This window comes from Vigna umbellata, chromosome 4, assembly GCF_029865625.1.
Source record: "Vigna umbellata cultivar VRB3 chromosome 4, Vumbellata_1.0, whole genome shotgun sequence".
Taxonomy (NCBI): Eukaryota; Viridiplantae; Streptophyta; class Magnoliopsida; order Fabales; family Fabaceae; genus Vigna; species Vigna umbellata.
Genome location: NC_142168.1, coordinates 12,480,844 through 12,504,807, shown reverse-complemented (window position 1 = coordinate 12,504,807; position 23,964 = coordinate 12,480,844). Strand labels below are relative to the sequence as shown.

Sequence of the window (23,964 nt, the reverse complement as noted above, 5' to 3'; positions counted from 1 at the left end):
GTTTTTTCTCATCTCAAATATTAGAAAAAGTACTAACACATTTTTATCACAATATATCCGAAGTATATTTAAGTTTGTTACTATCAAATTTGAATCATCTTTCTATTTTAGAATTACTCTAATTTTTAAGGTGTGTATATTTTAAGTAGAACGTAATTCAAAGAGAAAAAAGATTGACTGCAAACATTTAAAACTTCTAAAAAGATGTTAATAATGTTAATTTAATAATAAGAACAACATTTAAAAAGAATATAAAGATTAAATTAAGTAAAAAAAATATGAAGCAAAACAAAAGACTTCATCGTAAAAATCAAATTAATAATTAAGGTTTCAATATTTGAAACACGACTGATATTTTAACAATTAATTATATATCATTATTTTATTTTATTGATTTGTATATTTGAAACATATTACTAAGCACGTGTTATTGTAAAAAAGTTGGTAAAAAATGAATTTGTTAAAAAACTTTTTCCTTCTGGTGTAAGTTGGAAATGTCCTGGACCACACATTACTCAGTCCTACGAGAAGGACAATGGAGGAGACAAGTGCGTGAAGCACAACCTTTCGTAGGATCCGTAGAATAATTTAATCTTCTGGATTGATCATTTAAAGGATTCCGCCATACTTAAAACCAACCCAAGTTCGTGAAGGCAAGCAGACACAGTGGAATTATAGTGTTTTGGTAGAGGAAGAAGAATCACTGAGAGCATCATGGCGAGAGTGGGTAGAATGAAGTTGGGTTCTCAAGGGTTGGAGGTGTCTGTGCAGGGATTGGGGTGCATGGGAATGTCTTCGAACTACGGTCCTGCTAAGCCAGAACCTGATATGATTGCTCTTATTCACCATGCTGTTCAAAGTGGTGTAACTTTTCTCGACAGTGCTGACATCTACGGTCCTTACACCAACGAAGTCCTGTTAGGAAAGGTTGATTCTTTGTGCTGTTTGATATCATATTTCTCGTGCTTTCACTTGATCATGCATATGTTTCTTCTGGGTCTAGCTAACCAGTGCTTTAAAGAGGAAAGATTGAGTCTTTTAGGAAAAAAAGAAACTGTTTTTTATTGGGTCAACTTTGTTCTGGTTTATGTTCTTTTCATGAATTAATTAGTCCTCTAACTTTTGAACATATGTGAGCTCAGTCAGCTTCTGATATCAAAGTAGCATCGGAAAGCACTGAAAGAGTTTATTATTACACTTCCTGATATTCCTTTTGTTGCTTTTGGTTCCTCCGAGAGCAGTGGTTACAGTTTTTCTTTCTTATTGTTGCTACGATATGATAAAACGATGTGTGCATACGTGTTTGTTTGTTGCAGGCTCTGAAGGGAGGGTGGAGAGATAAGGTTGAATTGGCTACCAAGTTTGCAATCAAAGTCACACCTGAAGGGAAAAGGGAGATACGAGGTGATCCAGAATATGTGAGGGCTGCTTGTGAGGACAGCTTGAAGAGACTTGAGATCGATTGCATTGATCTCTATTACCAACATCGTGTTGATACTCGTGTGCCTATTGAAGTCACGGTTTCACCCTTTCTCTGTGCTTTCCTCTGTTTGACTTTTCTTTGGTGACATATTTGGCTACACTGATAATATGCTTGTAGGAAATTTTAAACTCATTGATCACTCCTGTGTATTTTGACATCATGAAATTTGTGTTTGACATGAGATATGACCATTTGCTCACATATGAAAAAGGATAACCTATGATGACTTCAAGTTTTTGCCTTGCTTTTGCATTGTAAGGTTGGGGAGCTCAAAAAACTTGTTGAGGAGGGAAAGATAAAATATATTGGTCTGTCTGAGGCCTCAGCCTCAACAATCAGAAGAGCACATGCAGTTCATCCGATAACAGCAGTGCAGTTGGAGTGGTCGCTATGGTCAAGAGATGTTGAGGAAGAAATAGTTCCAACTTGCAGGTGTGATTTAACATACAAACATTATGTTTTATTATCAAACAGTTCTCTTTCTGAGGTTCAATAAAACTGCTATCATGTGAGGTATAATAACTTTATGACTCAATTTTCACTTATCAGGGAACTTGGCATTGGAATTGTTGCATATAGTCCTCTTGGGCGAGGGTTCTTGTCATCAGGATCAAAGCTGCTTGAGAATTTGGCACCGGATGATTCCCGGAAGGTTTGTGAAAATCATGCTATTACAGAAGTTCTGAAATCCATGTCAAATACTTGTAAATTTCATCACTGATACCTGAATATAATCTTCTATGTGTATTTAATTCTATTGCAGTTTCTGCCCAGATTCAAACCTGGAAATGTAGAGCACAATAATATTATATTTGAGAAGGTTAAGGAACTGGCTACAAAAAAGGGATGTACTACATCTCAACTTGCACTGGCATGGGTTCATCACCAAGGAAACGACGTGTGCCCAATACCTGGAACAACCAAAATTGAGAACTTTAATGATAACCTTGGCGCTTTGTCTGTCAAACTAACACCAGAAGAAATAGCAGAACTTGAGTCCTTTGCTGCTGAAGATATCAAGGGTGGTAGATACATGGATGGGGCTAATACATGGAAGACTGCTAATACTCCACAACTTTCTTCTTGGAAAGCTGCATGATCAAATCAAGTGCATTGCTTAATGCTTGTACCATTGTATGACTCTGCTAGTAGTACCATGTGCATTTGCTGCTTAAATAAATTTATCTGTTTTGAACTCTTCTAGTTTCTAGCAGCAGCTGGTGTCTTTTCAGGTGGTTTGAACTCTGTCAGATGATTCCATGTTGCTTCAGTTGTGTACACTTATAATTGAGTTCAGTGGAAATGAGTTCAGACAGATAAATGATTATGGCTTTGCGCTCTGAAATTCTTAGCAATTGATTCTAGAATCTAGAATTATTTCATACCAAATGTGGAGGACGAAATTTCTTATATATTTATATAAAGAAACATAATAAATGAGAACAATTTTTATTATAAGAAATGCATATGAATTTAACAAGTGATTATATGAACAATGACTGATTTTTAGTTTTGATCATTCATGTCTTGTTATACAACCAGATTTATCATTCCACATATTACAAGATAATATAAAATTGCGGAAAAGAAGTTGAGTTTGTTGTAAAATGAATCACTAAAATTTAACAAATATTTCTAGAAATGATAAAATGTAATCAAACACCTTTTTAAATGAATACACACACATACACAGAACATGACCATATTATTAGAGTTAAGATCGAACCTTTGCATTAAAAATGAATGAATAGCTGTGAAATATTGTACAAAGAGGATGTATCTATTCTAAAAATCAAAGTGAAACAAAAATGAGGCTAAACAGCAACATCTTCTGCCTGGAACACCTTCTTCCCACGCACTAGGAACTGGAATCATTGACTTTTATAATGTCCCTTTTTATTGCTTCTATTCTACCAAGAATTCCCTTAACTGCTATATCAAATGCATCTTCAACGGTCTCTAATCTAGAACTTGGATAACGATATATTATTCTTGGAATAAGCCTTATAATCTCCTTTTTCATAGCCAACACTTCACTTTTTGGAACTCTAGACAATGTCTCATTGATCATTACCCTCTTCTGCGTGACATCTGTTACTGGTATATATACAGAGTAGCTAGAACCATTTTTGGGTAAATGCCACAAATATTGGTTATAAGCTGAGTTTGGATCAAAGAAAACAGGAATGCAACCAGCTAGAATTGAGTCAAAAGTTGATCTCCTAGTGAATGAATCCCCTGGAGGCTGGATACAGAAAACTGAGCTTTGAAACACCTTTGTCACTTGCACAGGATCATTGCAATGGTTATGATGATGACTATCATGACAATTTAGAAATCTGCAACTCCTAGAAGATTGGCATTGTTTGATTATCTCATTTCTGATGGAAGATGATAATGAATTAGAATCAGGCCTTGGAGCACCTGCAAAAGAAAACAAGTAAGGCCTTTTCACATTTCTCATTTTCTTCTGCCACTGAAAAATCTCTCTCTCCTTAGTGGGATGAAAGTAAGTTGGATATGGGATAGGAAACTCATTTTCCTTTGAACCAGCAGATTCAATCAGCAAAATTGACATGTTTTTTGCTTCTGGCAAAAGCATTAGCTTGGTGCCCCAATCATCATTGGTATCTGTTACTCTCCTGAAGTCCCAACTAATTCTCCCTCCAACTATGAAATGATCCCTACCCCACATTCTTTTCCATTCTGGTTGTTGTGCCAGCCATTTCACTAGTTCTTTTGGTGAAGCATCTCTTGTTGAAACATTGAATCCACCCCAAAGGTACTGACCAACATCAAGGCCAGCATAATAGGGCACATATATAGCAGAAGCCAGAGAAGAATCCTTGGTTAAGCACTTGTAGTTCTTCATTGTGTTATGAAAAATAACTTCAAGTGAAAATTGGTTAGTTGCATACCAGTTTTCCTTCAGCAGAACCTTCTCCTTTGGTTTCTCAATAACCTTAGGTCCAAGGCCTAAGTTGGTCATGTAAGGGCACATATCAAACCACCTCATGAGAGAATGACAACCCTTCAGTAAATCCTCATTGAACCTCCTAGCAAGATCATGAACATAGATATATTTGCCTGAACAAGAATCCAAATTTCTTGAGGGAGGATCTGCAGCAACTCCAATATTGTTTCTCTTATGAACTTCACCTTGTGCTGCAGGAATTGCTGATACATCATTTTGATTTGCATGGATTTTTTTCTCAGGACAATGGGCAGTTTCATTAAAAATGGAAGAAGAATTTGAAGGTTCGGGCATGGTGTGCCTCTGAGCATGGTTGGTACCATTAATGTGGAAAAGTATAAACTCTATTCCATGATCACTGACAGCCACATAGTAATCCAAGAGAAGCAATGAGAAACAAAACATAAAGGATATTAAAAACACAAACCGTAGGCTATCAAAGAACTTCTTCAAGGGAGGCTTGTCCATGTTCTGTGCTTGGCCTTTTGACATTCAGTAAAAGAACATTTTTTCTGAGGGATTATGAAATACAAAGTTTATGTAGGAATGAATGCTAATATGGAAAGAAAAGAAGGAAAGAAAGGAAGGAAAGTAACTATTGGCCTGAAAAATCATTAATGAATATTAATTTTCCTTTTCTGCGTTAAAGGAAGAACTGACTAACAATGGAAAGTAATTAAAGGAATAAAATCATTCAACAGATCAAAAACCATAAACTTGTCATTCATGCATTGATGACAAAAAATGATGTGCAGAGTCACTGAAGTACACCATCATCATCAACCCTTTATACTGTAATCAAACAGCAAAAGATGATGTGCATTATTTGTGTTAATGGTGTGAAATACTGATACCAATATATATATATATATATATATATATATATGCATATATATACATACATACATGTGTGTATATATATATATATATATATATATATATATAAATAGTTATATAACAGATAGAATTTTTAATTGTATGCATATAATAAATTTCCTAATTTATCTCAGAATATTACTTATGGAGAAGCTTTCACAAACACACTTCCGACTACTGTAGTCAATCTTAGCTGTGTGAATATAAAGTCCTGGTTTACTATTTTCTCATTCAAATATGTCTTATATATGTTTAATTGTCAAATTAATATTTTGTACCTTTTAGGTAATTATTTAATTTTATTGACATATACCTTACACATTTTGATATCAAATCAATAACTGTTTACCTTGATTAACTAATTAATGTTAAATTAAAGGTAACGTAATATGATTAAGCAAATTAATATGTAATTTTGGCACTATATCAAAAAATAATCGAACATTTTTATTAAAAAGTTGATTCCAAATTAAAAAAATTGTTTGTTTTAGATATAAGATATGTCATTTAAAAAAATGTTATGAGAATTAATACAATTTAAGACATATATGTTCTCTATAATGCTTTTGTTTTATTTGTCATTATGTACATATTTCTGTTTTATCTTTTCTAATCCCTTGCTTTGTATATTATCTTTCTTGGATATTCTAAAAATATAAAACTTTTCAAAAAGATTTAAATAAATCTTAGCATTCCAATAATACACTTAGAATAATGATCGAGTTTAAGCACGAATAAAAGGAAGATTTTTTTATTATTATTTGTATGGATGAAATCATTTGAAATTTCTTAACGTCTTAGTAATTATTTCCATTATTTAGGATATTTTAAATATTAATTTTTCGACAAAAAACTTATTTAATTGGCATGATAATGATATAATATTCTATCACATGATATTTTGTGGAACAACTTGTTTCGTAATCTTACTTTGACTTTACTCCAGTTTAGGTCCCATTACTACTATTATTATTCTGTCGTAAATCTTGTTAAAATTCATTACTTTCTTTTAGTTAAATTTTTATAGACAATATTTTATTTTATTTTTGTCTAGGTATTAAAGAAAAATATAATTTCCTTATTTATTTTAGTAAATATTTTTTTGAAAGTATATTTTCTAGTTACTTAATATAATTCATTTGAGGGGTGAAGTTCTCATATTTGAAACTTTGGAACAAGGGGTGAAGATTTTCTTTGATGACTGGAATTTATTAAAATGTATTTCTAGTTCTTTATCCGGAGTTGGTAGGTTAAAATTGTAAAGTATTTTCTTAAAATTAAATGAAGTACATAAAGTTAAAAGGTAAATATATTTAAATAATTTCTACAAAGTTTTGAATTTAAACATTATAACAATATTTTTTAAATATTAATATGAAATTGTAATTTTTGTTTATTAATAAAACATAATTCGTAATTAACTTTGTTTAAATACTTTTACATGCAACTTAATTATTGAAGAAATGACCACATTAAAATGACGAAAACAAATTTGGTATTGTATATAGGAAGAGAGTCAAAATACTTTAAGAAGATGAATTTTATTGACTTTGTCTTTATCAATTAGTTTTCTTTCTATTTTTTCTATCTCCATAACGTGTTTATAAAAGATATTTTAATATTCAACTATGTTAGATAATAATTAATGTTATAATAATAAATATAAATTATTAATGCTATTTATAAGATAATTATATGGGTCGGTAACCTTAACCCATATACTGAGTGTTTTATCCTATATTTTATTAAATTTTTTCTGAATTTCTATATTTCAAAAATAACTTTTTTTTAATAAATTTTGAAATTTTTTGAAGCTTTAAAAAAAAATTTAACAAATTTCGAAATCTCTTGAAGAAAAAAAAGTGGAGTGTATGATTTTTTTAAATGTACGAAAAAGTTTTGAAATTTAAAAAAAAATTGAGAGTGCATGGATAAATGCAGAGAGAAACAAAGATAAACACTCATTTATTTTTTATTCAGATTATATTAAATCAGAAAATAATAATTTATTAAAGTAAGACTGATCAACTTTTGACTGAATAGAAACCGGTTAGTCTGTAACCAGATAGAAATTGACTGATATATATATATATATATGTATGTATATATATATATGTATGTATATATATATGTATGTATGTATATATATATGTATGTATGTATATATATATATGTATGTATGTATATATAGATATGTATGTATGTATATATAGATATGTATGTATGTATATATAGATATGTATGTATGTATATATAGATATGTATGTATGTATATATATATGTATGTATGTATATATATATGTATGTATATATATATATATATGTATATATATATGTATGTATATTTTACGTATTATATCAACAATTCTAAAAATAGCTGTTTAACAGATAGAATTTTTATAATTGTATGCATATATTTCCTAATTTCTCTCAGAATATTACTTATATGGAGAAGCTTTCACACATACACTTCCGACAACTGTAGTCAATCTTAGCTGTGTGAATATAATGTCCTGGTTTATTTTCTCATTTAAATGTGTCTTATATGTTTAATTATCAAATTAATATTTTCTATGTAATTATTTAATTTTATTGACATATAGCTCATAGGTTTTGATATCAAATCAATAATTGTTGACTTTAATTAACTATTTAATGTTAAATTAATAGGTAACATAATATGATTAAGCAGATTAATATGTAATTTTGGCATTATATCAAAAAATAATCTGAATATTTTTATTAAGGAGTTGATTCCAAGTTATAAAAATTGTTTGTTTTACATATAAGATATCTCATTTAAAAAAAATTATGTTGTGAGAATTAATACAATTTAAGATATGTTCTCTAGAATGATTTTGTTTTTATTTGTCATTATGTACACATTTCTACAAATATATAAAACTTTTCAAATAGATATAAATAAATCCTAGCATTCCAATAATACATTTAGAATAATGATCCAGTTTGAACAAGAGCAAAAGGAAGATTTTTATTTATTTTTATGGATGAAATAATTTGAAATTTCTTATATAATAACGTCTTAGTAATTATTGCCATTATTTAGGATTTTTAAATATTATTTTGTTGATAAAAAACTATTTAATTGGCGTATATGATAATGATATAATATTCGATCATATGATATTTTGTGGAATACTTGTAACTTTTCGTAATCTTACATGTGACTTTACTCTAGTGGCCCATTATTATTATTAGTTTTCTTAGTAAATCTTGTTAAAATTTATTACTTTTTTTATTTAATTTTTTATTGACAATATTTTGTTTTATTTTTTACTAGCTAGGTATCAAAGAAAACAAATAGTTTCCTTATTTATTTTTTAAAATATTTTTTTAAAAGTATATTTTCTAGTGTACTTAATTATAATTCATTTGAGGGTTGAAATTCTCATATTTGAAACTTTGGAACAAGGGGTAAAGATTTTCTTTGATGACTGGAATTTATTAAAATGCATTACTAGTTATTTATTCGGAGTTGGTGGGTTAAAATTGTAAAGTATTTTGTTAAAATTAAATGAAGACCATCAAGTTAAAAGGTAAATATATTTAAATAATTTCTACAAAGTTTTTAATTTAAACATTATAACAATATTTTTAAAAATATTAATATGAAATTGTAATTTTTTTATTAATAGAACACAATTTGTAGTTAACTGTCTAAATATTTTACTCGTTACATGCAACTTAATTATTGAAGAAATGACCTTGAAAATGCTATTGTATTTAGTGAGTGAACCAAAATACTCTAAAAAGATGAATTTTATTGATTTTTTCAGACAACTTATTTTCTTTCTGTCTTTCTGTAGTGCTTCTCCATGGATGGACGTTTGACATGTTTATAAAAAATACTTCAATGTTTGGGTGCTTAGTTAATGTAATATATGATAATAATTAATGTTATAACAATGTAAATTATTTACACTGTTCATAGATAATTATATGGGTTAATTGATTTAGTGATCCATTTACTTTTGATTCAGATTATACTAAACTAAAAAATAACATGTCACTAAAGTAAGACTAATCAGTCTGTGATCGAATAAAAACTGATTGGATTGTGGTCGAATAAGAATTGGTTGGTTTGTGACCAGATAAGAACTAACCAACTTATAACCAAATAACATATTAATTTTTGATTGAGTAAAAGTTTACCAGCTTATAATTGTTTTGTATATCATCTTAAAAATCATTTTACAAAAATAAAAGATAAATCTATTGAACAAACAAATAACATGTATAATATTAAGGCTTGTTCACTTGAATGGATTTGGGGGAGAGTGATTGAGGGGATTTGAGAGGATTTGAAAGTAAACTTTTTTGTTGTTTATTGGAGTGGATTTGGAGGTAAGTGAGAGTGAATTTGGAAGTAAAGTTTGTCAGAATTAGTGTAGGATTTGATTGACGTGACAGATTAAAAAAATTTACTTCCAAATCCACTCTAATTTACCTCCAAATTCACTCAAATAAACAACAAAAAAATTTTCCTTCAAATCCCCTCAATCACTCTCTCCCAAATCTATTCAAGTGAATAAAGCCTAAAAGTTGTACCTTAAATTTTGAATTTAATACATAAGTAATGGAATAATACATTGATACAAAACATCAAAGTTATTAACTTTAAATAATTTACTTTTTCGAGAGCATTTTGAATGAATGTGTTTTATTCATGATATTAAACTCAATTGGTTATTAGATTTAAGTCTTCCGTATATCAGATAACATTTTTACTCTCAAGAATTAAAAAAAAGTAATTATTATAATAATTAAATTAATTTTTAAAGTTATAAAAAATCGAATTGCAAATGAAAAAAATTATAAAAGTTTGTAATTTATAAATATCATAATAGTAAAAAAAACTCACAAGGTTATTAAAAAGAAAAGGATGAAAAGAAAACACACTCTTACACGTAGAAAAATGATAGACAGACAACCAACAAAATGTAGCACATTCAATATGAGAGACACACTCTTAAAAACTAAAAACACAAGCAATTTGACAACACTTGTCAGTTACTGATAATAGGAACCTTGCTTTAAGTTGATACTAAATCCTACGTGACATTAGTATGAGTGTGATATGGTGAGAAAATTATGCTTAATGCCATTGGAAACTTGGCTCTTGCTTCACACCATGCACTTGAAAATACTTCCAGTACTTTCTGCCTTGTGAGGATGGTAACTTTTTCTTAAGTAATTTTATCTTACCTTTCAATGCACACATGAAAATTTTGTTTTCATCCATCCCACAAAAAACCAGTAACCCAAACTCATTACTGAAAAATTGTCTTTGACCACACCACCCAACTAATGAAACTTGAAGCAAAAAAAGGTTAATTAAGTGTGTTTAGTTGAACAAAATCATGAAACAAGAACGAAAAAGAAGGGAGGGCACGTGCTTAAATATTACTTGCAGAGCTCCCTTGTGATTCACTCTACGATGTTGATATACACAAGTTAAGTAAGCTGAATGATAGAGTCTGATTAAGTTACCAAATGATTTCAAAACGAGACACTTATAAAGGAAATAAAGTGAAGGGAACAAAGGGTTGATTGACGATGATGCAAAGATGTGAAAAATCTGCAAAAGAATGCCTTAGTACACAAGTGATGCTAGTTAGGAGGAGCCCACTTTGGAATATATATGGTGATTATGATAATTATTTGGGAGCTTGTAGAAGAACAAAAGTTAGTTTTAGAACTCAGTACTAATCTAATCCCACTTATTATTAGCCTGACAAACTTAAAAGTATTTTCAATTTTGGTACAAATTCCTAAAGCAGGTTGAGTTGCACAGTTTAACCAACTACCCACTCTATTACTCTAACACACCCACTCCATTATCATTTATATATACTCTATACATCTTTTTCCCTCGTACCAAACTTGGATTCAAAATAATTTCTTTCCCCACGTAAATCATTCTTTCTTGCTCATAAAGACAAACAGCAACCTAAATATAACCACATTCTAGCCACCCTGTTCATAGATAGCTATCTAGGCCAAGCTTTGCAGCATAAGAAGTTGGTACACAAACATAAAAGTTTAGGTTTTCGGAGAGATGAGAAAACGTATGGAAAGAATAGTTGTTCCTTGCTCTTTCAGCTGTGCTTCCCATTCAAGTGTGGAGTTGGGTGTACCCAAAGGATCAAAAGAAGATTCAAAAGCCACTATTGTTTCAAGTAGTTTCTTCTCTCTGAATAATCTTACTGTCTCTCTGTTAATTTTTTTTTTTCTTCTTGCTCTTGAGTGATTGGAGTGTTATGAGTAATTTGAGATATTCGTTGTGCAAGAAGGACATGATAGATCGATAGTCAAAGCCAATATCAAGAGAGGCAAGCCTTCTGGATTTCTGTCTCTACCAAAGCCTAATGTAGCTGCTGGCATATACAGAATAATCAAGACCATCAAGAATTTTCCTCAATTATTTTGTGAGTTCAACAACTCTTAATCATTCTGTTTCTCATGAATTTTGTTGGTCTTAACTAAGTCAAATTTTAATCTCAATTATTTTCAAAATTACAGATAAGATCAATTTAGATTATATAATTGTGTTAACCTCATCTTACAAGCCGATTTTCCAATATTAAGGTGTGTTGAAAGTCTCATGTCGACTAAAAATAAGATTAATTTAAAATATATAAATAGATACAAATCTCATCTTACAATACGATTTTTTGGCATAAAGGAGTGTATTAAAAGTCCTGCGTCGACTAGAGATAGAATTAATTTAGAGTATATAAATGAATGCAAACCTTACCTTGTAACCTTCAAAGCTGATTTTGTGGATTTAAGTTAAACTTAAAATCTACTTCTTAATTTTTACTCTGAGCTTATAAATTTTAGATATTTAACTTTTTCACTTGAAATTTAGGCTCACATTTTATTGGCTTGAATGCAGTTTACAGAGAGAAGGAGGAGGAAATGGAAGCTGAGATGGAAATTGGGTTTCCAACAGATGTGAAGCATGTGACACATATTGGAATTGATGGGTCAAGCATTACAAATAATGTAAGGGGTTGGGACAATCTGAAGGCACCTGAATTGTTGTCTCTGTCTCCAATTTCATTCAAGCAATTTGAATTGGCCATGGCTACCCAAGCTCAATGTTCTCTCATTGATGATGCTAATTCCTCAAAAAAATGCTGTTAAAACAGTTCTGGGAACCCTTTCTAATTGTAGATTAATGGTGATGATTGATGACTATGTACCTAGGAGTTTATACACAACTGCACAGATTGAAAATTCATGAATGCTGGTTTGTTTTGTTCTGTTCTTGAGATTGCCCAAGCTTCATTACATTCTTTTCTTCAATATTGAAGTCTTTCCATTTTTAATTTGAGTTTTTTCTTTCCATTTATTTTCTTTATATATTTAATTAAGTTTCATTCACTTTCATTATTTTATTTTAAAGTATTATATTAACTATAACTTAAATAAAAAATTAAAAGTTAAAATTTTAACTTAAATAAAATTTCAAATTAAAAAATCCACCTTCTCTCTCTGTCATTCCTATCTTCGTAGTTTCTCATCCTCTTACCAGGCACAGCTATCTTCGTACAAATCATTAAAATCTGTTAGCTTGTGTTTTTATTTTCTGTTTTCTTATTTTAATTACCAATTCGTGATCTTATTTTCAGAGTGTTTCCCATTTCAAATTGTTGTACAAAAAATAAAGAAAATAAACAATGATAATTTCAGTATTTCTTGTACAAATAGTTAAATGTTATAAACAATTAAAAATAAAGCGACACAAAGAAATGAAACATAAGGATTCAGATCGTATTTTAAACGTAAATGAAAAATAAATAAATAAAACGGGTAAAATTTCAAATGTTGATAAGAAAAATTAACAGAACCTCATAAGATTCAAATAAAAAATTTTAAGTATACAAAAAAAGTTATACTAAAAAAATTTTAATAGAATATATGTTATACACAAAAATTTATAATCAGGAAAGAGGTTGAAAAAGACATAGAAGAATTATATAAAATAAGTGATATGATGACAATAATTAAAAATATAATAATTATGAGTGCTATAATCATTCTTCACACAAGTGTATATTTAATATTTGAGAAATTAAATTCATGCATTCAACTGAAATATTTATTCATATTACATCCAATAATCTCACGAGTTAAATCAGATACAATTTAAATATTTTTTCTTTTTCTATTCTCTAAATATTTTTTGAAAATAAAATCGTGATAGTTTTAGAATTCAAAACATTATACACCTTATATATAGAGAGAGAATAATGAAGAAAAAGTATAAATGATTAAACATGTAAAATCCAAATAATTTTCTTTTGAAATAATTTATCAAAAATGGAAAACAATGTTAAGCTCTTCTCATTCTCATTCTAGTTAAGTTTATGTTCTATATAAGAGTTTTATAATTTGGAGTGTACTCTTAATTATAATTATGAGAAGATAATTTGTTGCTAAGTTTGTGTCGGTTGTCGTTAATTATGTTATGTCTTTCTCTTTGTTCATTTATCATCACCGACACCTCTCTTCACTCTATTTTTTCACACTTAAACCTATTTTCAAATTATAGGGAGTTTCAATTTTAAATTAGCAAACTGTATAAATTAATTTGTAAATGGAAAACTCATCACAAAAACGAGTTAATAAAATAAATTAATAGCAAATACTTGGCCGTGAATTCTTTCTTATAATTTTCTTTAATCTTTGCTTATTTTTAATAGGTATGTATGCATGGAGTTACAAGCTGAGATGGTAATCTATTTTTTAATATTTCATAAACATGATTAATTACTTTTTGCTATTTTTAATTATGTTTATTTCACTCATAAATTCGGAATTTATGTTAACGATTTCATAATCAATATCGTTTTAATCGACAATGAAATTTTATTATTAAAAATCAATCTTATTATTCTTGAAATTAAGATACTTAAAATGTTTATAATTTATGCTTAGAAAAGACCCGCGAGAACGATACTAAAAAAAAGACGTACCAACTGACCAAGCAATGCTGTACCGAAGGGCAATATTGACATTTCACGTGTCCTGCTTGGGTGTCGGTGGAGAAATGCGGTTCTTTGCCTCAAAGCCAGTCTGTGATCACTTAAACATCGAACACTTTGTGTCCCACCAACGCATTATCCACCGTCGATTCCTCTAAAGTGTTCGATCTATAATCTCACACAGAGTAAGCACGCATAACGCCATAGGAGAAGGACCTTCTACCAGAAAAACTCGTAGTGTTATTATTATTTGGTCGATTCTCCCTCTTCTCTGTACGTCAAGAGAGAGAGAGAGAGAGAGAAATGGAGAGGGCGAAGCGAAACGCTGTTGCGGCAATCGCGTTGGTGGTGGTACTCGCGGTGGTGGCGGCGCGTGTGGAGGCGCAGCAGGACTCAAACGTGAAGACGCTGGTGAAGTACAAGCACGGGAAGAAGTACTGCGACAAAGGGTGGGAATGCAAGGGGTGGTCAATTTACTGTTGTAATCTCACTATAACCGACTATTTCCAGACCTACCAGTTCGAGAATCTGTTCTCCAAGCGGAACTCTCCGGTGGCGCACGCTGTCGGATTCTGGGACTACCACTCCTTCATCGCCGCCGCCTCTCTCTTCGAACCGGAAGGTTTCGGCACCACCGGCAACAAGACCATGCAGATGATGGAGATTGCCGCGTTCCTCGGACATGTCGGCAGCAAGACCTCTTGTGAGTTCTCTACCGTCCACATTTTGTGAATTTTATTTATGGATTGTGTGTGTTTGGTTTGGAGTGTGAAATTTTTTGTTTAAGTTGGAGCTTGCAGTTTTGAGATTGTGAGATCTGTGTGTGTTGTTGTGCTTGAGTTGAGACTTTGGATGATTTTAATTTGTTGCTGCGTGGTCTGGTTTGATTGCCATGCTGTAAAGCTTGATTTGTCTGGAACTGAGACAGTGCAGTCAATTTTTCACGCACTCTCGCAGTCTTCGCATTTGTAAGTGTTGGATGACGATTGGGCATCTCTGATTTTGAACGTGTTTTTTAAGTTTGATTTGTCGAAATGAATAGAGTGATCTGATCTTGTCTCTGTCTGATTTTTCTTTGACGGTTGACTTGTTGAATGTGCGAGTGTGGGATAGACATAATTAGGTCGAGCAAGCAATTTTGAGATTGTGTGATGTTTGTCGGTGGTGTTTGAAACTTTGAATGATTGTAGTTTCTTATTGTGTGTGATTTTATCACTATGCTGTAACCTTGATTTGTTTGGAACTGAGTCGGGGCTGTCAATTTTTTCATGCATTCACTCAGTTATCATATTTGAGTCTGGTTTATTGAATTAAAACATGCGTTGTCTCTGTCCGGCGGTTATATTTGTTGAAAGTGTGAATCTGTGGAAAGTTGAATGCGGGGAAGGGAATTGGATCTTTAGTTGGTTTGGCACATATTGTCTTTAGATGATTTGGTTTTTGATTGACATATGGTGTCTGATGTGTCGAATCGCATTTTAAGGTAGAGAGATGTTTGGCGAGAGTTGCACGTAGTAAGGTGATTGATTTAGTTGTGTTTTAATTGGACAACTGTGTGGTGTTGATTGGTCTTGTAATACTTGTACCAGGTGGTTATGGAGTGGCTACTGGAGGACCTTTGGCTTGGGGTCTTTGTTACAATCATGAAATGAGTCCTATGCAGTCATACTGCGATGAGTATTTCAAACTCACATACCCCTGTACTCCCGGTGCTGAGTACTATGGACGTGGTGCTATTCCCATTTTCTGGTATGTGTATGTTTGTTTAGCTGTACAGATAATTGAAGCATATCTTCCTGGTTTGGAATTCCCGGTGTTTTTTTCTTTGTTGGCTAAATAGCTTTTTAATCCATAAGAGATAACAAAAGGTACCTAAGCTAGGCTTAGTTTCTTTCTCATTCATGAAAATTGCCATTCGTCTCAAATGTAACCAGTGTTGTTAAAAGGTTTCTGCAATATCCTTGACCAATCTTTATCAAATCCATCACACTTGTTGAAGGGTTAACACACACCGCAAATTTATTTGTTAATTCATAGCTTCCTCTCTTGTCTGAAAAAAATGTAGTTCATGGATAGCAGTTAGGTTCTGGTGCTATCACCGATTAATTCATCCAAAGTACATCAATGATCATGATCATCACACTCACTTTAGCAACGAAACTAATTGTTTTAGCAATCTAAATGACACATTTCGTGGACAGAGAACTACTATAAGGTTAAGACAATTATAGTTCCTTCAAATCATAACAAAGTAAAGATAGAAGTTAAATGGACATTACGTTACCAAGTTTGAAGATTATAGTAATAAGAAAGAACCTATTGCAACAAGAGATAAAGTAGGATAAGAGTGAATAGAAAGAAAAAACGGTAATTTATCAGTAATTGGGAGACACAGAGCTGTATTTCTGGGTTTGTGCAGATGAATTTTTAAATTATCAGTGATATCAATGAAAATTATGAACAGTTATATGCATGTGCAGATTTTTCTGTGACACCAATAAAATCTTAAGCCTGATTCCTTACCTTTTATTGTTCTGATATACCAGTTCTGTTTGGTCTGAATAGGTAGATATTTGGCCATCTTATCAAATTAAGTAGCATCTAAGGCTACTTGTATTTTATGAAGGCAGTTCTGGTTATATTTTATTGGAGCATTTTTATTTGAAAGTTGAAAAATACAAATACTCAATAAGAAAAAGATTCATTAGGTTTTATCACCATCGCTGTGCTTGTTGAATGTGGAGGTTATACTTAATGACATGATCAATTCAGGAACTACAACTACGGTGCTGTTGGAGAAGCTTTGAAGGTGGATCTTCTAAGCCATCCAGAATACATAGAGCAGAATGCAACCCTTGCTTTCCAGGCTGCAATATGGAGATGGATGACACCAATAAGGAAGTATCAGCCCTCTGCTCATGATGCCTTCGTTGGCAACTGGAAGCCTACCAAGAATGACACTATGGAGAATCGCGTTCCTGGTTTTGGCACTACAATGAACATTCTCTATGGGGATGGTGTTTGTGGTCAAGGTGATGTGGATACGATGAACAATATCGTTTCCCATTACATGTACTATCTTGATCTTCTTGGAGTTGGTAGAGAACAGGCTGGACCCCATGAATACCTTACATGCGCTGAGCAGGTTCCTTTCAATCCATCTTCCAAAGCTGCCTCATCAACTTAGATTACATTTATTATACTGTTGTGCCAATCCCTTTGAAAGTGTAAGTTAATAAGGGTTCTTTAAATTATTGGTATGCAATAATTTTGAACTTTGTATGGCAGTGTGCGGATTCATTTAGCTTTTCTTCGTCATTGTTTAGTAGTTAAGTCATATTGTAATACCATACGTCGTGAAAAATTTGTATCTGGTATATATGTACGTTGTGAGGGCATTTTGTCGTTATCATTATTACATATACATTTCTTGGTTGCAATGTAAATTTGAATATCTTCATTTCTTGGAACTCATCTTGGTCTTCATTAATGACTAACCATATAAGTTATTTATGCCAGCTATATAAAATGACAAGTAAATAGAACTGTTGCGCATCCGTTATCAGACGACTGTGTAATTTAATTACTCTTTAAGTTTTATCATTCATTTATTTTATTTTATATGGTTCTTAGTTTTTTAAAAGTGTAATTATATGGTTATTAACAGTTTTAACTCATGTCTAATGTAATTTATGGTCAAAGTATACGACAATTTACAAGTAAATTGGTATATTATTGCATTTTTAAAGTTGAGAGACTTGGTTTTAAGGTTTTTCTTTTTTAATTAAAGAACTTTATTGAACTTTTATCAATAAAATATCTAAAGATTAATTTTGTGGGACTTACTTTTCGCGTTAACTTGGTTATATTCATGATTTTCTTTTAAACATTAATTGAGTTTCATAGCTTTTATAGAAGTGAATTCATTCAAGGAATAAGGTTCACATTTTGAACCAATTGAAAAAATACTAAAAATTGTGTTCTCAATTATCTCCATTTCAAGAACTAAATTGACTTAATTTATAAAATAAAAAGGCTAAAATGAATTTGAAAATAAGAGGCAAAAGTACAATTTAAATTCTTTCTTTTTAAACAACTATATTTTAATTTAAATAAGTAATGATAAACATACACCTTCATTTTATCTATATATCTCTCTTATCAATCTAACCTATAAATTTATCATTTGTATTCTGTCTAGGTCTATATTAAATGTTGATATTTTTTTGTATCCGTGAATATTTTTCAATCTAAATATTCAAACATTCTTTTTTTTTCAGACAGTTGTCTTGTGTTTATAAAATCTAATATAGCAAGCACGGGTCAGTATTACATTCGTCTGTGGATGTTATTTGTGGGCCAATTTTGAAAATGGATAGAAGTGCCCAGATATTGAAGGGGTGCAAAACGGAAAAAGTCCAAATATAAGGACTTGGTCATTCGCACTCATTGTTGTCTAAACTCCCAAAGTTGGTATTTTATAAATTCGAGAAAATGCCCTTTACAACTTCACGTTATATTGTTGGGTATTTATATATAACAAAAGCGTATTATACTTATGCAGAGGGGGTGATGATACTTAAGATTTTATTATTATTCTGGTAAATAATTTTAAAAAATAACTTTTGAAATATAGATAAATGCGATGACATAAAAGAAATTGTCAGAACCATTAAAAATCCACTCAGGATTCGCTTTAGTGGATTTCACGTGTCAAGAGGGGGGCTCGACACTCAGCTGGTGGAAGACAGGTGTTGGCAAATGAGCGGACGCTTGTTTTGACGTTGGAAGGAAAACTTGATTTTCAGAAATCCACGCCACTCACTGCATGCACCATTCTTCCCCAGATTCTGAAAATTTCATTTTCTCCTCCTTCTCACTACACCTCCTTCATCTTCTCTCTAAGAAATTTTCACTTTTGCTTCCTCCGATCACTATTCAGGCACCGTTACTACTCCTCCGGCGTCAATAGCTTCCAGTTAAACCGTTCCGTTTTGTGAAGCTGAGCTGGTAAGTTCTTCTCTTCACTCAGTCGTGTGTTTTCCTAGACATGCAAACCAAGTTCTGGTTTCATGTGTTGATCACCCTTCTCATAATGAGTGGTTCTGATAGTGTTGGGTTTTCACTTGGTGTAGTTTGGATTGTCGAGCGTTGAGGGTAGAAGAACTTGTAGTGGTGGAACTGTACTCTGTCTCTGTGAACGTTTGGTCACATTAGAGGTAAGGGAAGCTTATATAATTTAATTGTATGTTCGTTTTTACGTTCGCTGCTAATGAATGCATGTTTGTTGAGTGGCTGAATGTATATGAAGTATGATTGTTGATATGTGTTGACTATATGAAGTATGATTATTTACTATGATATGGATGTTTGACTTTATGATAATAGATGTTGAGAGATGAATTGATAGAAAGAATTCTAGTATGAAATTTCTCTATAAAAGTGTACGTTTGTCACTGAACGGTCCTTGACCGTTCGGTTTTTCTAGTGAACTTGGTTGGAATTGGATTCTTTCATTTGGGAAGAATCCTAGTTGAGGACGAGCATCTTCATTTTGTAATATTGTGCATGAGCGTTCGACCAAGCGTAGTTGTTCCTTGGTATTCGGTTATAAACTTAAGTTTATCTATATGTACTTGTATATTTTCGTTTGTTCTTAAACACTACTCAAAATGGTATCTTATTATATTTATCAAGCCTTTCTCCTATAAGTTTAGTAGTGCTCGGTCTTTCTCCAAGCGCTCGTACTGAGTAGTGCTCTGTCTTCCACCAAGCGCTCGTGCTGAGTAAGTGCTCGGTCTTACACCAGATATTCATTCTCTTTTCTGAAATATATATATATATATATATATATATATATATATATATATATATATATATATATATATATATATAAGAACGTTCGTTCAAACTCAATAGGGTTCGCCCTTTTCGGTGCTCGGTCTTCGACTGACATTCTGATTGTTCTTGATGTTTAACTCATTCAAAAGTTAAGTATATTATTGATGTTCGGTTTATTCACCTGATTCAATTCTTTACCCATATTTGAGGTTTTCACAGTGTCTGTCTTAAATTGGTTTCAACCTAGAGTCTTAGTATTCAGCCTAGGCATATTAGCGTTCGGTCTAACTCGGGAGTTAGTTCATTCAATTGGCTCACCTAGTAAATAAACGTTTGATTGCTAATCGTTCTCGAGAAATATTATGTTAATCACTCTCTTTCTTAAAACCAATGATTCCATCTCTCGATTTTGATCCGTTTGGAACTGGAGACCTTTGGTCTCACTCCAAGCGTTCGGTCCGGTTCAGGGTTGATGTTTAACGTTCGGTATTTGGTATCCTTAGTGATCTTTGTACGAAGGGTTTAATTAAGATTATTAATAATGAAAGATGAATAGAATATGATATATATGAAATGTTTTGGATTATGGATGAGCGTTCCGGGGAGGAATAACTCATGAATGTATATTGGAATTTGTAAAGTATGAATGTGGGCATGCTAAGCTGGCGGTTCATCCTGATGTTCCGTGATTACTCGTCCTCACGTAGAGGAGGGTAAGTCATGTGTGGGAACAGTAGGATGTCCTAGTCCTTATAGTTAATTTGGACAGATAGGACTAACCTCGGGTGGCAGCTGTTGAGGGGCCCCAGTTACTACATCACCCGGGTGCACGAACGTCGTAGCTACACAGAATTCATACAGTCCGGACAGTCAGTCTAGTATTAGGCTTTGCATGAACGAGTGATGAATTATCTTGTTTGGTTGATTGTGTGAAATATATGTTTATACATGAATTGAATTACATAAGCTTACCCTATGTTTCCTGTCTTGTCTGTTTTGTACGTTCGGTTTTTTTCCGTTGCAATGATCATCCATGTGGATGTGAGAAGAAGGAGACGAGTTATTGGAAGAAGCGCTGGAAGAAGAACATTTAGTTGAGGTAGAAATTAAGACCGAACAGTAGAACCGTTCGGTCAGTATTATTAGTTTAGTTTTAAGATGATCGTTCGATCATCTTTTCCCTCTTATTTCGTAGGACCGTTCGGTATAACCTTTTGTAAACTGTTCAGTCAGGTTTGCTTATGTTGTTCGGTTTTAGTTTTCTTATTTCTCTGTAAGGTTGTTCGGTCACAAGCATACGTTCTTTATTTTGTAAGACTGATCTGTAATTAATATGTGATTATTCTATTATATAGTTTTTACACTGTATTTTGAGATGTTACAGAAATCATACAAAATAAAAAAATTATGATAAATGCATAAATGAGATGTTCAATAACAAATATAAAATGAAAAAAAAAAGTACATAATTGAAAACAAAACATAAATCAACGACAATTATTGTTCTTTTTTATGTCTAGGTTGTCGTTTTGTTCTCTTGTTAATATCCATTTAAAATTCTCAAGTCTTATGGGTGGAATATGGTTTATTTAGAGATTTATATGTTATTAGATAAATACTTAAAATAAATCCAGAAACTTCTGAGATAAATAAGATTATTTAAAATTAAAATAAAAATTTAATTAAAAATAATTTAAAAATTTTATATTATTTTTTATCTCATATATGTATACCTTTTATTTTCATACCTTTTTTTTGACTTGATTCAATCTAGTTAACTGAATTTTAGTTAACAGTTTTTTTGCGAGATCTTCTTTTTTTCTGGATAACATCTACGCTGAAATTTTATTTTATTTTTATTAACATCTACGCAGGGTTATTTTTTTTCCTACGACAACTATTTTTTAATTAATGTCATTGGTGTTATTTTATTCTTCAATTTTTGGTAGACCCTGTTTTTTCTTATACTAATAATGTAGTTTTAAGCCAACCTTAACTATGGATTCTTTTTCAGGTTAGTTAAACAATCTTTCTCGTCAGTATTATTTGAAAATTGACTAAATAACAACAATATATTTTAATATATTTTAATTCTCTTAAAAGTTATAAATTTTGTATTGTTTCGATTTGGAATTATTATCTATTTAACTGTGTTAACTTATCTAAATATACTTTACCAAGAAGATTTTCGATATAGGTATTATTATATTTGTCTAAGTCGGCCACCAAAACAAACCATCGATTTTAATACCAGTGTTAGATTTATCGAGAAGACAGAGAGATACAAACATGAATGATACAAACATGAATATAAGTTCAACCATATAAGAGATTAACGTCACTCTTTATCAAAAATCTAAAAATAATGAGTTAACGAGTCTTTTATATTTATATAATGTTCTATTTTTTTTTTATTGATTTAGACTTACTAATGATTCCCATTGTGATAATGTTAGAGTTGAATTATTAGGATGTGCATTTGATTGAAGAGGCTGACGAAGAGAGAGGTGAATTATAAGAAATATGGAAAGTGAGTGTTTTATATATGTTATCTTTCTCTATTATAAGATTTAAGACTTTTCCAAAGTCCCACGTGAAACCTCCTTATAAAATGTTGTCGGGACAAACCTGTTTGCCAGATTTACAGTCAAATAATTCTGAGTTTGGAGAAACATCGTTGAACACATGCCATGCATAAACTATTTCTTCTTCTTTTGTGTTGGATCCAGTGTTACTTTACTAATTAATAATACCTGTAAGTCGCTAAATCCAAACACTACCTTGTAAACGTGGAACAAACATGTGAGTGAATCAAATTTTTTTAAATTAAATCATTTTATTAAAATTTAGGTACATATATTGTATTAAAAAAACACTTTTAACTGAATCTTAAATATACTAATTGTAATGACAATTTAGTCACTGAGAAATCGATTATCTAATTAAAAAACAATTAGTAAATTAATTAGATCACAAACAAAAGTTAACTATAGAGGATAATTAGGTTAATCTTAAGTCAGGTTATTGGTGTGTGAGTTACAATTGAATCAGTTCAAATCAGAAATTCATAATGAAAGTTTATAAATATATATTTGATATTTAAATAATTGGTTGTTTTTTATTACACATTTATTAACAAATTATTCATACAAACACTAATTTGAATGTTAAAGTGTCTTCTGACTAATAAAAATTAAGAAGCATAATATCGTAAGCTTGGAGTAAGAAGATAATTTGTGTAAGAAAACTTATCTAAAATACTAATTCATACTTTAGAAGTTAGTCCAACAAATTTAGGTATATTTTTGTTTTTTAATGATTAAATTGAACATTTATTGAATAAAATATTATAGCTGATGAGTAAGTTATAACTGTTTTTTATTTATGAATGTAGTAGTTAAAACGTTACAATTTAATTTGATTCGACTCACTAATCTCCGTTTTTGAAATATTAGTGTCCCTTATAATAATATATTTTTTTAATAATTATTTTACTAAGAATTACACTCTTTAAATGACTATCCTAAACTGAACAATCGTGTAATTCATAATAATACTTCAACTACTTGATTTTATTATCTTAAGATATTTGAAATAACAATATGAACTCTGAAATATCCATTAAAAGAACATGCAATAAAAAATATATTTTATTTGTAATTCTTATTGTGTAATGTTATCAAGATTAATTATTAAACAATAAATTAAAAAAATCATGATAAGATAGAGAATATTAGTTTATAAATATATAGTTTGTTATTTTACTTAATAATATA

At 30.9% G+C, this 23,964-nt stretch overlaps 4 protein-coding genes across 5 annotated transcripts; 3 read left to right on the top strand and 1 right to left on the bottom strand.

Annotated features, from left to right (window-relative positions):
- Window positions 1–599: 599 nt before the first annotated feature.
- Window positions 600–2,828, top strand: LOC148199263 (auxin-induced protein PCNT115-like). The gene is made up of 5 exons (XM_088113512.1): window positions 600–927; window positions 1,317–1,520; window positions 1,743–1,915; window positions 2,033–2,135; window positions 2,247–2,828. The coding sequence occupies exons 1-5, from the start codon at window positions 715–717 to the stop codon at window positions 2,580–2,582; spliced, it is 1,029 nt and encodes a 342-aa protein (XP_087969638.1). The 5' UTR covers window positions 600–714; the 3' UTR covers window positions 2,583–2,828.
- A 352-nt stretch (window positions 2,829–3,180) lies between these two features.
- Window positions 3,181–4,949, bottom strand: LOC124830907 (putative xyloglucan galactosyltransferase GT15). Its single transcript, XM_047304773.2, has one exon. It carries the CDS (start codon window positions 4,947–4,949, stop codon window positions 3,342–3,344), a length of 1,608 nt encoding a protein of 535 aa, XP_047160729.2. The 3' UTR covers window positions 3,181–3,341.
- A 6,281-nt stretch (window positions 4,950–11,230) lies between these two features.
- On the top strand, window positions 11,231–12,688 carry LOC124830909 (CRIB domain-containing protein RIC4-like). Of its 2 annotated transcripts, none has more exons than XM_047304774.2 (3): window positions 11,231–11,533; window positions 11,645–11,782; window positions 12,253–12,688. In XM_047304774.2, the coding sequence occupies exons 1-3, from the start codon at window positions 11,413–11,415 to the stop codon at window positions 12,501–12,503; spliced, it is 510 nt and encodes a 169-aa protein (XP_047160730.2). In that variant the 5' UTR covers window positions 11,231–11,412; the 3' UTR covers window positions 12,504–12,688. The 2 variants fall into 2 exon arrangements, with proteins under 2 accessions (XP_047160730.2, XP_047160731.2); XM_047304775.2 differs by having other exon boundaries at window positions 11,233–11,533; window positions 11,648–11,782.
- A 1,832-nt stretch (window positions 12,689–14,520) lies between these two features.
- On the top strand, window positions 14,521–17,821 carry LOC124830905 (chitinase-like protein 1). The gene is made up of 3 exons (XM_047304770.2): window positions 14,521–15,050; window positions 15,937–16,096; window positions 17,120–17,821. Exons 1-3 carry the CDS (start codon window positions 14,651–14,653, stop codon window positions 17,532–17,534), a joined length of 975 nt encoding a protein of 324 aa, XP_047160726.1. The 5' UTR covers window positions 14,521–14,650; the 3' UTR covers window positions 17,535–17,821.
- Window positions 17,822–23,964: the final 6,143 nt, after the last annotated feature.

What these genes read in the sequence shown, in the direction of transcription:
- LOC148199263 (XM_088113512.1), top strand. Translation starts at nt 715, where the DNA reads ATGGCGAGAGTGGGTAGAATGAAGTTGGGTTCTCAAGGGTTGGAGGTG. An exon ending in GAAATAGTTCCAACTTGCAG is followed by an intron (nt 1,916 to 2,032) that starts GTGTGATTTAAC and finishes TTCACTTATCAG; the next exon opens with GGAACTTGGCATTGGAATTG. An exon ending in CACCGGATGATTCCCGGAAG is followed by an intron (nt 2,136 to 2,246) that starts GTTTGTGAAAAT and finishes ATTCTATTGCAG; the next exon opens with TTTCTGCCCAGATTCAAACC.
- LOC124830907 (XM_047304773.2), bottom strand. Translation starts at nt 4,949, where the DNA reads ATGTCAAAAGGCCAAGCACAGAACATGGACAAGCCTCCCTTGAAGAAG.
- LOC124830909 (XM_047304774.2), top strand. Translation starts at nt 11,413, where the DNA reads ATGAGAAAACGTATGGAAAGAATAGTTGTTCCTTGCTCTTTCAGCTGT. An exon ending in AAAAGCCACTATTGTTTCAA is followed by an intron (nt 11,534 to 11,644) that starts GTAGTTTCTTCT and finishes TCGTTGTGCAAG; the next exon opens with AAGGACATGATAGATCGATA. An exon ending in GAATTTTCCTCAATTATTTT is followed by an intron (nt 11,783 to 12,252) that starts GTGAGTTCAACA and finishes GCTTGAATGCAG; the next exon opens with TTTACAGAGAGAAGGAGGAG.
- LOC124830905 (XM_047304770.2), top strand. Translation starts at nt 14,651, where the DNA reads ATGGAGAGGGCGAAGCGAAACGCTGTTGCGGCAATCGCGTTGGTGGTG. An exon ending in TGTCGGCAGCAAGACCTCTT is followed by an intron (nt 15,051 to 15,936) that starts GTGAGTTCTCTA and finishes TACTTGTACCAG; the next exon opens with GTGGTTATGGAGTGGCTACT. An exon ending in GGTGCTATTCCCATTTTCTG is followed by an intron (nt 16,097 to 17,119) that starts GTATGTGTATGT and finishes TGATCAATTCAG; the next exon opens with GAACTACAACTACGGTGCTG.